The sequence below is a fragment of the Camelus ferus genome, chromosome 2 (genome assembly GCF_009834535.1).
Source record: "Camelus ferus isolate YT-003-E chromosome 2, BCGSAC_Cfer_1.0, whole genome shotgun sequence".
Taxonomy (NCBI): domain Eukaryota; kingdom Metazoa; phylum Chordata; class Mammalia; order Artiodactyla; family Camelidae; genus Camelus; species Camelus ferus.
The window spans coordinates 35,108,199-35,125,147 of NC_045697.1; the positions used below are offsets into that span (position 1 = coordinate 35,108,199).

A 16,949-nucleotide genomic window follows, 5' to 3' on the forward strand; every position below is an offset into this window, starting at 1 on the left:
TCTTTAAGGCTGAACCAACCATTTATCGGTATTTCAATACTCCTGGGACTCCACATCTCACCAAAATAAAACTGAATCACATTTTAATATATGTATATTACATGGGACAAAAGTAAAAGCCCTATTAAAGTCAAGATATATTACATTGGTTAATCTCTGGATCTATTAAACCCTACATCATTTTGACATGGATGAAAATTGGGTTAGTTTGTCATGGTATTTCAGAAAGTTCCATTGATTTTTACTTCATTTTCTGTAGTTTTATTAGTCTTGAAGAGGATAAAAAGGCTTGCCTTTTACTAGGAAAGGAAAAAAAACCCCATATAGGATTTTAAATAACATGTATCTATGTTCTTGGTGATATATTTTATTCTTTGATGGCTGCATTTGAATGAAAGTATGAAGGTAACGGTAAAAGAGAGAAAGGGTAAGTGGAAAGGGAACTGTATGTTAGAACAATGTGGTAGTAGAACTGAAAACACAGGTGAACTATCCGAACCACTGTATGGCCTTTTTTTTTAACGCTTTGAGTCCATGTGAACCATGGATCTGAAAGGATTTTGTGCAGGGGATTCGAAAAATGAGCCTGCTGAAAGGATGTTCTTAGGTTTACAGATCCCGATATTTTTTTTTCTACTAGAAGAGATAGCTGGACTATTATTTTTTTTAAAGGAAGACAAGGAGAAGGAGAATGAAGACAATGACAATGGGGAGGGGGAAAGGAGAGGAGAGGAGGAAGGGGAAGAGGAGAAAGAAAAACCTCCAAGGGGTTGTCTGTGCCTTAAGTTCTGAAGCCAGTGCAATTACGGGGGACTTTTAGATGAGAAGAGAGACTGATTGTTGAGTGGAAGAATGTCATGGGAAACAAAGGCAAAAGGGCACAACAGAGCCAGATTGGGAAGGGCCCTGAATGTCAGTGCAGGGAGTCTATACTTCTTTTTGCTGGAAGAAGAAATCCACCTACGAATTAACTGAGTAAAGAAGCGCAAACGCTGATCACCAAACCACTCACAAGACCTACATTTTGCTCAGAAGAGATGCTAGGGACCAACCACAATGAGCCCAAGTCCAAGCTCATTCATGGTATGGCGTTTCTGGTCCTCAGCTCCTTCTCCATCCCTACTTACTTCAGCCTGAGGGTCTCAGGATCCCAGCTGAACTGAGAGATCACAGAAAGCACATCTGGCTTTTAGAAAACACAAATTTCAGAGGAAATCTGTTTTCCACATCTACTAAACAAACCATTATGAGAGGTACAAATTAAAGTGACTTTACCTTTGATTAACGCATTTATCTATTTCACATTCAAAATTATTTTTTAAAACAAAAGAAAAACAAAAAATCAAAATAAAACTATTTTTATTTGAAGACCTCAGATATTCAGACGTGTCTTCTCATGTACATTGTAAAAACAAAAGCAAAGAATAAAGATTATATAATTGAAATATTTTTATATTGCCTATGTCAAAAAAGACTATCAATTAACTTTTATTTCTTACACTTGCTGTTTCCTGTCATATCATATATTCTATTCCATTTTATACAACAAAAGCAAAACTCCCTGTCCAAACATGTCATATGCAAAATATAATTTTTTTTTTCTTTTAGGTGGCCTGACTTTTTCCCAAAACATTACGGTGTGTATGGCTGGAAATATATGGATCATCTTTAAATGTTATATAACTTTTTAAAGACTAAAAGTCACACACACACACAAAAAAACCCTTTCAAATCAGTACAGGTGTCTATACATACACTTGTACTCATCTTGAATAGTAAAAAATACATGTGATGATTCTTACACTATGCTACATATTTATGTCTTTACTATCTATGTCATTCAGATGCTGAGCTCATGAGTGCAGTGCCTAGAACAATGCCAATGAACAACAGGTATTCAAATACTCACTGAATGAATAAACATAAATAATTTATTATCCTGAGATGTCCTCGCTAGTCTGCAAATCACTTGCACTTGACAATTCAGTCTTATCCAAGTCAAATCACCTCCATTCCTCAACTATCACTGCACAATTATTACACGTTGAAATGCAGGCTTGAGGGCTTTGGAAGAGAATTTCTTTGAAAGTGGAGGTAAAACAAGATTGAAGTAGGTGAATGACAGGCAGACTATATTTCCAGCTAAAAGCCTATATTTAACACAGTTTCTGTTCAGCTCCATTTTGCTAACATGATTTCATGTCTTGGATGGCAAACGAAGGTAAAAAGAATGGGGAGTGAGAGGTACAGGACACGAGAGCCTGAGGCAACAGAAAGAAGTAAAATTAAATGACGAGAATTTTGTTTCTGTGGGCCGTAATTTTAGATATAACGTCCTAAATAAAGTAACTGAAACATGAAGGCAAAATAAGCAAAAAATAATACAGACTTTGCAGAAATAAAAGAGCTTACCTGCTTTAGAACTTCAACTAAAACTAAACAAAAAATGAAATCTACTGCTAAGTCTCTCCTTTCAAGAAGATAATCTCTTTCACGTTGCTGTTCATCCCTGAAACAAGAACCCCAAATTAGGATTGCATTAAGACTGTCAATCTGAAAACAGCTCTTGGTTAGTAGTTCATGTTATTTACTGAGTGCCTAGTACGAATGGTGTCCCACAGCAATTGTTAGCACAAGTTTTTGTAATAACCCCATGTATGTATTATATATATTCACAATCTTTCTCTTTTTGTACATTAGGAGCTTGTACATACCTCTCACTGTTACATCTGTCAGAAATTAAACCTAACCTAAAGAATTAGTAAGAGGAAGAAAAATATGAAAATACAGTGCCAGATAACTTTCTCATAAATCTAAGTTGAAAAATCACAGATGGCGTCTACTGAAGTCCAATTCTAAACTAAAGACCATCACCTGAACACAAATAGATGTTTTATTTAAAACCACGATCTCCCTGGGAAACTGGAAAGAGAAGAAGACAAGTTCTAGGATTTGAACACCAAGAAGAGTCTCACGGTATAAGAATACAGGGTTTTGGCCATAGTTGCGGATGGATATAGCTCAGTGGTAAAGCGCATGCTTAGCATGCACGAGGTCTTGGGTTCAATCACTAGTATCTCCATTAAAAGAAAAAAAAAAAAAGAATATAGAATTTTGGCAGTTTTCCTGCATCACAACAATTGCTTTCCATCACAAACCACCTGAATAAGTCTTTCTTTGAATATTTTCTTAACTTCTTGTATGACTGTTAAAGCTCCTCACTGAACTACTGAAAGGCACTCCTGAATTCAGTTTTGCATGACTGGTTCCAGTGATGACTCCTGCAGGGCTGCACCTACCTTAACTGATACCTTCCTTTGATTTACAGTTTAAGCGTGGACTATCTTTTCCCCTTGTTACCACTTCATAACAAAAGTAATTGATGTTTTTGCTTAGAAACCAAACAATAACAATATCTTCAGTTGGTAACACTAGTACCCCCTTCATTGGGAGTGTTTCGATCCCAGGTAGAACAGTAGAAAACGTTCCACTTACCCCTTAGATTTTGTGCTAGATCGAGGCCTATATTCGTAAGATTCATCTTCAGTTCCATTCTGGCGTCTGTACCAGTCAAACAAGGTGCGAAGTAAGGAAGGGAGACAGTGCTCTGCTACTGAGCTCATAGAGCTTATCAACTGAAAACACAAGATATTACCAGAAGGTAACATACAACATCTAAGTACCACATTTCTAGTTCCACTAGCAATCACTTAGAAATGAGTAACATTTCTAGATTAAAGACAGAATAAACACAGTAACTCAAAAACAAGGGTTTTAAAATAAAAGTAAGGACTAAGGGTTTAGCCAAGTTATAAAGTAAAGTGAGCTAAGTTTCACTAACTACTAAACTTTAACCAGAACCATTCAGGTTAGCTCAGTGGCTCTCCACCTTTTTCCTGACTCCATTTGCTACTCACATGTATAAAAACACGACCACCAGTAACATCCCTGATTATACACCATACCTCTGGGTGAGCTGCTAAGCATACCATCAAACAACCACACCTACTTCCTACCCCTGGCTAGTTCCTCTCTGCTGATATGGATGAAATGTTCTAAAATGTTGCCACTGAAGAGATGAAGAGATACAGAACCAAAGAAGACTACACTGTGTTAGAACTGTGGGGAAAGCTCCAGTTTACTCTTTACTGCTATTGACACAGAACAGAGAATTATAATAACATAAGCAATCTGTGAGAATCACAAATAAACTTAATAGAAATGTGCTGTAATAGATGCTTTTAAAGCTTAGGATATATAAATGGACAGCACAAAGGTAAATGGAGTGGGATGAACAAATGCTACTCAATTTGAACCGTCCCTCAAGTTGCCTGAATTGTAGGTGAATTACCAGATTCATTTCACGAATGAATCCAACATGGCGGTAGCGGCGGTAAGAGGTCCACTGGCTACCATTAGCAGTCCCGAAGGTCTCTCTTCATCTCAAGGATCCAGAGAAAAAGAACTCCCTCTTCATAAAAAATTCTGTACCTGATCCAACCCACTGCTCGTAAAATTAGTATTTTTAAATTAGCATATAGTAAAACATGCTTCATTTTGTTTTTCTTAACTAAAAAACTATGGGTTGCAGGAATATTTAAGGTCTTGTTCAGTTCCATGCTATAGGAAGTATCAGTTCATGAAGATAAATTGATACCTCTAGGAATTAAACATTTAACTTTCCTAATATTTTATATTCTTTATAACTTCCAAATGTATTTTATCCAGGAAAATAGAAAACAATGAAACAGTTTATTTGATTGTATATGCTATTCTTCCTTTCTTCATTAAATCTGTCTTCCTTTAATAATACATTTATTTATAAATTATCATAATGTAACAGGCAAATAGTTTCTGATATAGAGAATTAAAGTAAAAATAAGGTTCTAATTTTATTCAACTATTTTTGAAAATTTATATTAACAGTGAACAGCATCACTCAAAGGAAATCCCTTTAAATATCTAGAGAAGAAACAACAAAATGCCATCTGCTACTATAAATATATATTAAAGCAGTTTACCCCAACATAGCTTTTTATTGTGAAAAAGAAATCAAGTTATGAAGCATGATCATTTATAGTTTAATTAATCATTTATGTAAGAAAAGAAATGGAAATTTTCCTTAAAATGTTGTTTAATAAGATTTCAAATTCTGATTTTTCATTCATTAGTAAAGTGGATGCAAGATGCGAATAATCTAGATATCATTACAGTAATATATTAATACATTAATAATTAATTAATAGCTAGTAATCACTAGTACTTTGAAAGATTTGAAAAGGGTTACATAAGGTGATCTTATCACCATAACAGAAGGCTAGCCTTCTCAATTATGGTTTCTTCCTAGACCAGTGGCTATGTACTAAGTGCATGAATCGGAATCACCTAGGGCGCTGCTGTTCAATACAGGTGCCAGAGCACCACCCTTGGTGATTGAGTCAGCAGAACTGGACTGGGATCCAGAAACACAGTCTTTTTTGGTAAGCCTCCAACAAGTAATTCTGACTGGTCATCTCTCTATAATCAAGTAGACTAATATGAATATTAACTTCCATTTCCTAGAAAGATTAATTATGAGAAAAGTAGCTCAGGAATACTGAGGGCTATACAAAGCTAATCTGGGTTATGGGGTTTTGCAAACAATCAACATGGAATAAAATAATTCTTGAGCAAACATAACTATGATAAAAATAACACTTGTTCAAACATTCAATCTCAGCAAGAGGAATTAATATTAGAGGACCACTGCTAAATTTTAGATACTAGTATTCTATATAAAGGGTTTGGGGTTTGGTTTGGTTTGGTTTGGTCTGGTTTCGTTTTGGTGGGTTCTTTTTTTTTTGGCCATTGTGTATCTTCTTTTCGAGTTTCTCTAGCTTTCTAACATAGACAGTCTGCTTCGCCTTTGCACAAGCACAGCTGGAAGGACAGGTGTGAGCATGGGATGTAGTTAATGCCTCTTAGGGCAACCCTCAACTACTGGGGATAGGGGCTGCAGATAAATATTCCAGCCCCTCACCCCCATTCTTCAGGCATACCATGACAGGTGACACTCTGTATAATTCTCAGAATGGAATGAACCCGCCAGTGCCCAGAGCAGTGCTCTCTACGATGCACATTTCTATCAGTCTTTCCTCCTCCCAGCTTCACTCTCAAGTCTGCTCCCTGGGATCTCGTTCCAGGACCCAGTTCTTGTCTCTGGCTCTGCTTTTAGGATGGGGTGTAGAGGGGAGAGCTGGGCTGGGAGCTTTTAATATAAAGGTTTTGACAGCCCCAGCAGGAAAAAAATAAATGTTAAAAGGTGAAATACTGTCATGTAAAAACTGTAAACAAGGAAAGACTGAGGGACATAATTAGAAACACTCTGAGAAATTTTCAAAGGGCACAGTATAAAACGAGTGCCAATGAAAAGCAAAAAGTTTTAAAATGCTTATTAATGTACAGAAATCAATAAAGTTCACAGTTCATTCTATGAACTATAAAGTTCAAAGTTAGCTCATTCTACTTGTCTTGTTAAAAAACAACCATTTCCAGACTGAATCTAGTGTATAAAGACATACAGGACCACTAAACAAAATAAAGGGGTTTCTTAATACTGGATATATTCGAACCAGACTGTTAGGATAAATATTTTCCTTTCAGGAAAAAGTATTTCCCCACATTGGCATACCTGGTCAAACTGAAGATCTTCACCCCTCTGAAGAGATCTAGACAATGGCTTCTCCTACAATTAAAAAAAAAAAAAGAATATATACAAAATATTAGAAATCTTACATACGATAAACAATTGAGATTTGTGAGCTGGGTTCATTTTTGTTTTCATTTGTAATTAGAATCTTTTTTTAAAAGGTTCCAATCTGCTAATTCAAAAACATTTAATGTAATTAGTTTAACTTAGAATAGCATACATAGTGTGACCCCTTTTGTGAGTCTACACACTTGCCTTGCTGGCTACCCCACATATAATCATCTCTTATGAATGAATATAAGAGATGTTTCAGATTATGTTCAAATATATGGTGACTGATTCTTTTGTTGAGATTTTTTAAGATTATTTTCTAAACTTTCCACATTATGCTTTTATATTGAATTTTTATCTGAAATACGTATCACAGAAAAAACAAATGCCATTCTATGAGAAAAACTAGAATTCAGAAATACACATATTTTAAAGTTTGTCTATCCAATAGAGTCCCAATTTCCTTCTCTCATTTATGACTAATCTCCATGAAAATATGCTCACAAATGTACTTGCCTCTGAACTGTAAAATTCTTTATCCAACTATCAGAGAATTGTGTTTTAAACTAATTTAACTGGGGTCAGTAAAATGCCTGAACTTCATGGCACTTGACATTCTTGATAAGGACAGGTTTTTGGCACGTCCTTGGCACTTGAGCCCTGCTAGGCTAAGCACACTTTGGCAATGATCTCATAGACAGGTCTTCTACCTCTAAAAGCAACTATTATACCCTATCGACACCCAACACAATAATGATCCTGTCCAATAACATGTACACCCAAGTAACTAGCTCCAAAATTTAAGTAGAATGGGACATCTCATCGTAAGTCCAACAGAACATTGTTTCTAAGAGTACCTAAAAGTTTGAAAAATACTGAGCTATCCTAATGTGAATTGTGTATTTAAAACCTGGGCGGGGGGTAGTGCTAGGGGAGATGATAAGCAGTTTCTTCCCAACTTATCTGACTTACTTGATCCCCTCCTCTTGATGCCCCCTTTCCACTATAATATTAAATTTACAGGTCTTCAGTCATGCTTTGAGGAAGGTTGTTCTAAGTAGTTTATTATTCATATACCGTGTTTATATAGTAAAGTAATGGCCAAGAAGAACAGAAGAGAGCAGTAACCTTCTCAGAAACACTTATGCTGTTTTCCTATATTTAACACTTGTCATTTCTCAACAAACTCATGCTTCCTCAAAGATTTCTGAAGATTTGACATCTTCAAGGAGCTTTCCCTAAACCAAACAGTGGGGGTGAGCTATTTTTTCCATAATAAAAACTCAGAAATGATTTTTGAATGCAGAAGAACACTCACATTACCATACATACAAAGACGTGAAATAAGAGTACTGCACTAAATAAAAGCACCTCATCAAGGACTTTAAATTAACCTACGGTTGAGGATGACCCAATCATTGTCAAACAGATGTACTTGCAATATGAGATTTTGAAAAGATAAACCACTTAAAAATATGTTTATAGTAAATGTAACCCACAATCACAACAACTAAAAAAGAATACAGATTATTGTCTATATTCATATAAAGATGAATGCAAAGACGTAGGTACAAGAATATTTACTGTAGCATTTTTTTCATAACAGCCCCAAATTGGTGTAAGTCCCAGATTGTCTATCCACAGAGACAGGTTAAAAAAAAAAAGTTTATAGTTCTTTCTTTTATTGAAATAATATTCAACTGGTTGAAAGGATGAAACAAATTTATATGGGCTGATAATAGAACATTCTCTGATTTACATTGTTAAAATAAAAATAGTTACAGAAAAAATATACATATAAAACCTCTCATTTGTGTTCCCCTCCCAAAAAAGGTGGAAGCTGCTACAGAGATTGATAAATAGTAGACATGAAAAATGGCAGATGAAAAAGTATGGACCGTGATTTGATCCAGAATGGAAGCAAGGGTCATTGTTTTTATTATATAACCTTTAAAACTATTTCTACTTTTTATAATGTCATTAGATTAATAATGATTCTAAAGCTAATAATCCTTTATATTCTAATTTGATTCTTTAAGTAGTATCTATGTATGGAGGCACTAATAGCAGCATGGAGCTTCCAGCAAAAGCAAGGGAGTTTATTGAAGATTCTGATGGCATAACAATGATGCTGAAATATTTCAATAATTTGCAACTGCAGATGGCATTCTCTCCTAAACAATCCTTGTCCTCACAGAGCTAAAAGTCTAATGGCAGAGCAAAGAAAATACATACTACACCTTACACTGACTTTAGGATAGGAAGTTGCAACAGAGCAACCTCAAGATTTTATATTGACCATGGGGAAGATGACATTTGAGTCACAATCAGAGGGAAGTGAATAAGCTTGCTACGCAGACTGAAGGAAAGATAATCCAGTCAGTACCCTGGCACTCCCAAAGGGCTGAGGAATCAGAGAACTTCAGTGCTACGAAAGTGTGGGTGAAGGTGAAGTTAAAAGTAAGAGGGTGGGCTGAATGATTGTTTAGGAAAGGTGTAGACCTTCCTTCTCATTCCCTTCACCCTACTTACAAAGGAACTGCCCTTCCTGGGAATGGGCAAAACCCAGACATGCCGACTGGGGGGTACTACAGTTGAAGACGAGGTATCATACTGAAGGTATCATGTCTTCAACAGGGAGCTTAGGTGAAAATGTACATACCAGATACCAAAAACCCCAGTTACCTCCTGCCTCTAGATCTCAGGATGCTAGCAGCCAAGCTCAGACCTTTCCGTGTGGGCTGCTGAAGGAACCCCCTCAGGAGACTAACCAGCCCCCAGCAAAAGATCTGACATTGATGGTTCAGATGATTACATATTAAAGACCACTGTCAAAAAAGCATGTACACTGGGCTTCCAATCAGCTGTCTAGTGCCTCAATCATAATAAATAATATATAACAAGTTATAATAAACATGTGAGGAGAAGGAGAAGCTAATAGAAAATGCAATTTGGAGGAAATTCTTTTAAAACTACATACATATGTAATATTTAATATGAAAAAGTAGTGGACACTGCAGAGTTGTAAAAATGCTGGGCCTAACCAAAATACATAAAGTCTAGGCCGGTAGATGATTGGTTAGTCTTTTTTCCTATCTTCTCTTCTGGTCACTGGCAATCTAAAGATAAGATTAACAGGTAAGCTTGGATGTGCCTGTATCATTATCCAGGACTGATCAGCCTCCTTTTAGGAAGAAAGAAACCTAAGGTATTGGATTGCATAGTTTGCAAGCTGCAATTTTAATCAATGGTTGCCCTTCCTTCTTGAAACTTCCTTCTAAGATGAAAATGAAATTGAGGCTGAAGTCAAGCTCAGCTGATCTTCAAATCTTTTGGCTTCCTTAATCTTCTTTAATTATGGCTTCTAATATGAGAATGAAAAGGTCAGTTCCCTCATTTTTGTGGTAGATTAAATTCTTTTAGCAAAAGCCATTCATTTTTGTGCGTCTAGGTTTTTATGTAACCTACTGTCCACTTGACCATGAGACCTGCATGCTAGCAATCTATTATGTAATTCACAGACCCTGATGAAGAAAATAACATTTTATAGATTAACTACATTTCCAACTAAACCTTATAGTCATTAATTCATATCTACAAGCTCTTGTAATCCTGAATTCTAAAGCAGACCTTTATCTTATATGCATGCTATAGAATATACATACACTGGTATAAAAACAAACATTAGGGGGAGGCGTATAGCTCAGGGGTACAGTGTGTGCTTAGCATGCACAAGGTCCTGGGTTCAATCCCCAGTGCCACCATTAAAAAGTAAACAAACCTAATTACCTCCTCACTGCAAAATGTAATAAAGGAAAAAAAAGTTTTTTTTTTTTTAAAAACCCCATTAATTTGATATGCAGAAAGCAATCGTGAAATAATTTAAATTGAATATCGTTAAGATGCACAGTTTTGAAATACACATTTTGGCTAGTGATTGTTTACCTGTTACTATTTATTAAACCTCAGATACATTATTTCATAGATGCTTTTCTCAGAGTAGTTTCCTTTAATGATCAGAAAGAAACTCACAGGCATGCATGTACCCACTTACACACCATCACATTAGCAATGTTAAATTCTACGCTGCTAAGAAAATTAAGAACACATAATAATACTTCGACTTCCCTCCTTTCTTAGGTCATCATTATTCTCTCCTCTGTTCCTTTCCTCCCTTCTTTCTGAGGAAGGACAGCAGGCTGAGTGAGCCTAATGCTTCATTTCTGTCACTTCTTGGCTTTTGGCTTCAGATAAGTAACAAACCCTTTGAGGCTCAAAATGGCCTAGTTGTGTTAAGGAATAAATAAGCTTCAGCTGTTACATCCTCGACTTCTACCTTCACTATTATCATCCCACTTCTAACCTACAATGTGATCTTGGTAAATCACATATCCATTCCCTTCAAATCCAAAGAGTTACTCCCTGAAGTTATATCATCCTGCTAAAACTGTTCTCAGGCTGATTAATCTCCTTTCCTCAGTTCACTGTACTCTGCCTTTCTCTATTATAGGACAATCATAACACTATTCTCTTTCCCTTGATATCACTGTCTGCTCTTTTGACTTTAATTATCGCCCTCATGTACATGATGTAAAAATCTCTATTTCTGTTTACCATCTCTTGTGAGTTCCCAAAAAGAATCCCCAGCTACCAATCAAATAGTTCCACAGGGTTTAGATCAGTAGTAGCTCCAGCTTAACATACACAAAGGAAAAATTATCTTACTCACCTTTACTACCCCAGTAGTATCTCTGTGTTCTTTACCTAAATGAACACACTACCATCTTTTCTAGTGGTAAATCTTTAACCCTTCACTTTCACTCAAAACACCTGCTCCTATTTAACTTTGTGTCAGCTTCTACTTATTTTGTTTCTGTTATTTATCTCATTTTTTCTGCAGCCACTTGCACCATTAATGCCCTAGTTTGAGACTCTTTCCATTCCAGCCTGAATTATATACAATAGCTAAAGTCTCTGCCTTTAATCTGTTCTCCCTCTTACTGTTCAACCACTGTATAATCTATCCTAATAGCCTTCACACTTCTAACCCAATCATTTGTTCTAACCCAATCTAACCCAAACATTTGTTTTCAGTATTCCTCTTCCTTCTTCCTTGCCATAAGCTCAAATCACATAGAGCACCCACATTCCTTAAGTATCCCCATGTACTACAAGTTCAAAGCTGTTTACTTGTTTATTATAAATTTGGCCACTGTCATACCATCTACTCACAGAATATTCTAGATTTTTCTTTATTTTCTATTATGTTTTATCTGTCTCAACAATTCCCATTGGTGAAATCCATTTTTGTTCTTTGGTGACCTGCAGTAACTTATCAAATTCCAGAGTCATTACAGCTTTTTTAGATCACAACTTTACTACTGGTCTAGCCCTTACTTTTTTTAAGATTATTTTTTGGAACAGTTTTAGGTTCATGGCAAAAATGAGCAGAAGGCAGACTTGCCATATACCCCTGTGCCCACACATGCACAGTGTCCCCCATTATTAACATTCTGCACCAGAGGGGTGCATTTGTTGTAACTGCTGAACCTACACTGACACATCCTAATCTCCCGGTCTACAGACTGCACTGTGATTCACAACTGGCCTTGTATATTCCATGGATTTGGACAGATGTATAATGACATGTATCCATCACTGTAGTATCATACAGGATATTTCCACTGCCTTAAAAATCTTCTGTGTCTGCCTATTCACCCCACCTCTACTCCCACCCAACCCCTAGCAACCACTGATCTTTCACTGTCTCCATAGTTTTGCCTTTTCCAGAATGTCATATAGTTGGAATTATACATTATGTAGCTTTTTTAGATTGGCTTCCTTTAATATTTTTTTCAAGTATATTATTTCCTTTGGAAAACTTGTATTATATTGGTTAACACAAGTCAAGAAAATATTTCAGATTTATAGGTCAGCTCTACTCACCAAGGGTTCGGCCATTACAACTTCAATTTTCTTTTCAGCTTGAACAGCAAATTCTGCAAAGAGGCTTTTGATGACATATTCACCAGGCTTGACATCTGGGTCAATCGTAATGCTTGACATGATGATATTCTTTTTCCCCAAAGTGGAATGAAAGTTGGAAGAAGCACAGTACTTACTCACTTTGCTGACTGGTGCTGAAGCTAAAAGTAAAAGAAATAAAAGAAGTCTACTTCAAAAATCAGCTCAGTTAAAGCCAACCATAACCACCCTATTTAATGTGCATCTTGCCCCTAAACCCCATCCAGATTTCCCAATCTGTATTACCATACTCTGTTTTTTTTTTCTACTACACTTACTGCCTTCTAACACACTGCCCAACATAACTATTATTTAGTTACATACTATGTTTATTACGTGCTGTTTTTCTCTTTACCCTACTATTGTGAATTCTTTAAGAATAGAGGTTCTCTCTTGTCTATTTTGTTCACTGATGAATCCCAAGTGCCTAGAACAATGCCTGGCATATACTAGGCGTACAAAAAACAGATACTGAATGGATGAATTCTAAACAAAGTTCTGTGCAAGGAAGGAAATAAAACGTGAATAAATGAAACACAAATGGAGTTAAGAGGTTGAAATACACTACTCTGGAGAGGCTCAGGAAAGGCTTCCTCTGAAGAAACTGCATTTGAACTCAGATTTAAATGATGAAGAAAGAGGAAACAAGGCAAAGCACCGGCAAAGAAAGTGCAAAGTTGAGTGTGAATGAGAAACAAAAGGAGGACCCATGCAGCCGGAGCTCAAGAGAGGGAGCAGGGGGGTGAGAGCAATGTGACATGAGGTCAGAACTCTTAGTGAGGATCAAAGTTTCAGAAGTTTGTAAGGAAATCAGATTCTATTCTCAATGTAATTAAAATTCATGATAAGTATTAACTTGGAGAGGGACAGGATGTGGCTTCTCTTTAAAAGACCCTCTTGGCTGCTCTGGAGAATGGACTGGAAGGGGGCAAATGCAGAATTGGGGAAGCATGAGGGAACCCAGGGGAGATGGTCCCAGCTTGGGCTAAGAGAATGGAATCTGCACAGCAGAGGAGGAGGACTCGAGATTTGTCAGATGTTAGTGGACCTGACATTGAGGTGAGGGGAAGGAATTTATGATGACTCATATGGCTTTTCTTGGAATCACTCTAAGGAGAGACAGGGATGACTTTGCGCCTGGCAAACAGTACATCGCACCAAGTGTGGCCCAAAAAGAACTCACATCAGTGCTTGCTGTTTATCTTCACCTGCTCTGTTCTCTTGACTGCCTGGGTTTTATCTATAGTTTAGTCCAGTCACCCGATCCTCCAGGCTGTTGTATAATACAGAACTTCCCATTCTTTAACTTCAACTTTTAACATCCCCTTTGGCCTAGAATATTCACAGAGAACCCTCCAGAATGTACTTCTCTTCCTCAACATCAACTCCAGACACTGTCCTTCCAATACGCTGTCCTATCAACAACGCCCTCCCTTGAAACAAGAAGCAGAACACAATTTTTCAAACACTGAAATTTCTGTCCATGTGCATGTGTGTATGTAACCATAGGACAAGAAATTTATTCTAAATAAACACATTCTCAAACATTCTCACATATAAGGAATTGTTCTATCAACAACCACAGTAATAAAAAAGCCTACATACCAAACATAGTATATGTCAAGATATCTAAAGGTGACTGTGGTAACTCCAAAAGAAAATTCTAGAAAGTAATACAAAGTCACGTTATAGCAGTCACTTCAGAAAAATAATCTACAAATTAAAAAAAATAAATATCTTTGAAAGACAGAACTTCCAAATACCAAAGAATGGCTTCCTTTCATGTCCTACTCATTATCTTCGTTTATTTACTTATTTTTGCACAGAATATTTTCCTCCAAGGTTAAGATTAAAAATTAGTCACATGTGATGCTTATATATTTAAAGCAATAATAAAGAAAATTATAAACTGTTAATATTGCATCTAAAATAAATCTTTGTATCCCATAAAATTAAAATACAGTATGTATTGTATTCTAGAATGAAAATTATATAAGAACAATTCAAAACAAAAATTCACAGTCCTTTGAACACAGTACACACTATTTATTTTAAACAATGACTTGTTTGTTTACTCTGTTTCATGATCCAACATTGTGTATTATAAAGGAGAGAATGTGTTAACAAATGTCATTGTGGGAAAAGCAGATCTTAAATTTAAAAAATTTATTTTGGATCATTAAGAATACTCTATATTTTATATCCACATCATGTTGGATAACCCTAAGGAATCATAAAATAGTAAAAAAAAAAAAAAAAAAAAAAAAAGCTACTCAGATAGTTTCTAGAATTTTAATTTACATTTTAGAGACAAAAATGAAGATGAAACATTTTTAAGATTTTGATTTGTCATGGTAGATACAAAACATATCTTTTCCTTTAATTAAGTTTCATAAGATCATAAGAGAGTTACAAAGTTTCTTTGGCTTTAACTTTACAATAAATGTTTTAAACAAGAAGCCTATATTAGACCTTGGTACTTGAATTCTAGACTTTGATGAGGTATAAACTTAATGACATTTTAGCCTTTAAAGTCTCCTCAAAGAATTAAAGAAAGGAAGAAATTTTAGTTCAAACGATCTCTCAAATAACTCACCCTTACTGTCTTCTACTTCCTAAAAAGCATAAACATAAATTAAGCATAAACAAATATTCCTAGGTATCAAAATTGCGTATTTTAAGAAATTTGCCAATAAAGCCCAAAGTTTTAGGGAAATCTGTACTCATCTTCCAAATGAAGATTTATCTTCCAAATAATCTATATTGTCTTCCAAAATAAAAATACTTCAAGTTTAAAAACATCAAATTTTTATGAAAGTTACTTTTTCAGAGTTAATCTCTTTTACCTCCATCCACAAAGCTCTAATAAAATCCATTAGAAAAAGACCCACACCCCCAAACTGAAAACTGGACAAAGGACATGAAGAAACAAGCTACAAAAGATAAAACAGAAGAAGCCAATAACTATGAAAATAATATTTAACCTTACTAACATTTTAAAAATAAATAAAAATTAGATAACATTTTCACTTATCAAAGCAGTTTCCTCCAATTATATATTTCACTATAATGTTCGCCTTTGGTAAAGATATGTGAATTTTTCTCATATTCTGCTAATAGTTAAGAAAAAGGAATGGTTACTCTAAGCAAGGTGAGAAGGCTAGTTTCCACATAACTAGATTAACTTGATGTCACTTGACTGCTTGAGTTAAATATTTTATCAGGTTAAGTATTACTATTTCTCTACACGCTATTAAAATCTTTTGAAAATTTTATGTAAGCCCATGACAGAATAAAGACATAGTTGTTGAGTGTAATTCTTAAGAACACAATTCAGGCACTGAATTACAACTTGTAGAAAAACCAGTGTCATAGTAAACATCCTTGGAATATAAATCTATTAAACTCTAACTGATAATAAAAAGAGTAAATCAAGACCTGAACAAACAACATATAAAATTAAAATAAAATTAAAAAATTAAAAGTGAGCATGTCTACTCTTTCTCTTCGATAAGATGCAAATGAAAAATAAATAAGTTATTTTTAGACGGCTGACTCTCTCTATAGTACTATACTTAGCATATTTCATAAAACAATGATCTTTTTCATGCTTGTAAGACTCTTACACCCTTACAGGATAAATTTAAATTCAATCAAAGGGAGCAGACAAGTGAGAAGAGACACAGAACCCCTAAACTGATGTATGTTTGGTTTCACTACTTTATAGCAATATGTCTCAGCTTTTTCTGCCTCTACTATATTCTTACACACCACACTCTAAACATAACATCCCTCAAAATACACAGTGACTCTCAATGACCGAGGTGTTTCAGATGATGGATGGGAAGGATAAGGGTGGGTGGATGTAGTTTAAAAAGACCCCAGTGGAGTCTGTGAAAGCTGCCTGCAGCACCCTCACCCCCAAGGACAGGTCTTTAGGGATGAAAGTTACTACACTGTAGTCACAACTTTATATATGGACATGCATATTACACACACACATTTATGTAGAGATTTATATAATACAGAAAGGTAACAAAATACCACACAATTGCTTACTATTATAATAACTATTACTTATATTGGCTAATAATAAACATGTTGATGATGACCTAGGAAAGAAAAGGTATAAGGTAAATGGTCTTTGAATAAGAAAAAAAGTCAAAAATATCTCTGAATTTTAAAA

General features: G+C 35.4%; 1 protein-coding gene across 5 annotated transcripts in view; it reads right to left on the bottom strand.

Moving 5' to 3' along the window:
- FRYL (FRY like transcription coactivator) overlaps positions 1–16,949 on the bottom strand; it is a 226,676-nt gene that overhangs the window by 116,344 nt on the left and 93,383 nt on the right. For all 5 annotated transcript variants that reach the window (XM_032497154.1, XM_006185951.3, XM_032497176.1 and 2 more), the window contains 4 exons: positions 12,686–12,885; positions 6,671–6,724; positions 3,496–3,635; positions 2,413–2,509 (listed from right to left, as the gene is read on the bottom strand). In XM_032497154.1, coding sequence (XP_032353045.1) covers positions 2,413–2,509; positions 3,496–3,635; positions 6,671–6,724; positions 12,686–12,885 — 491 coding nt within the window. The remainder of the gene's footprint in view (positions 1–2,412; positions 2,510–3,495; positions 3,636–6,670; positions 6,725–12,685; positions 12,886–16,949) is intronic.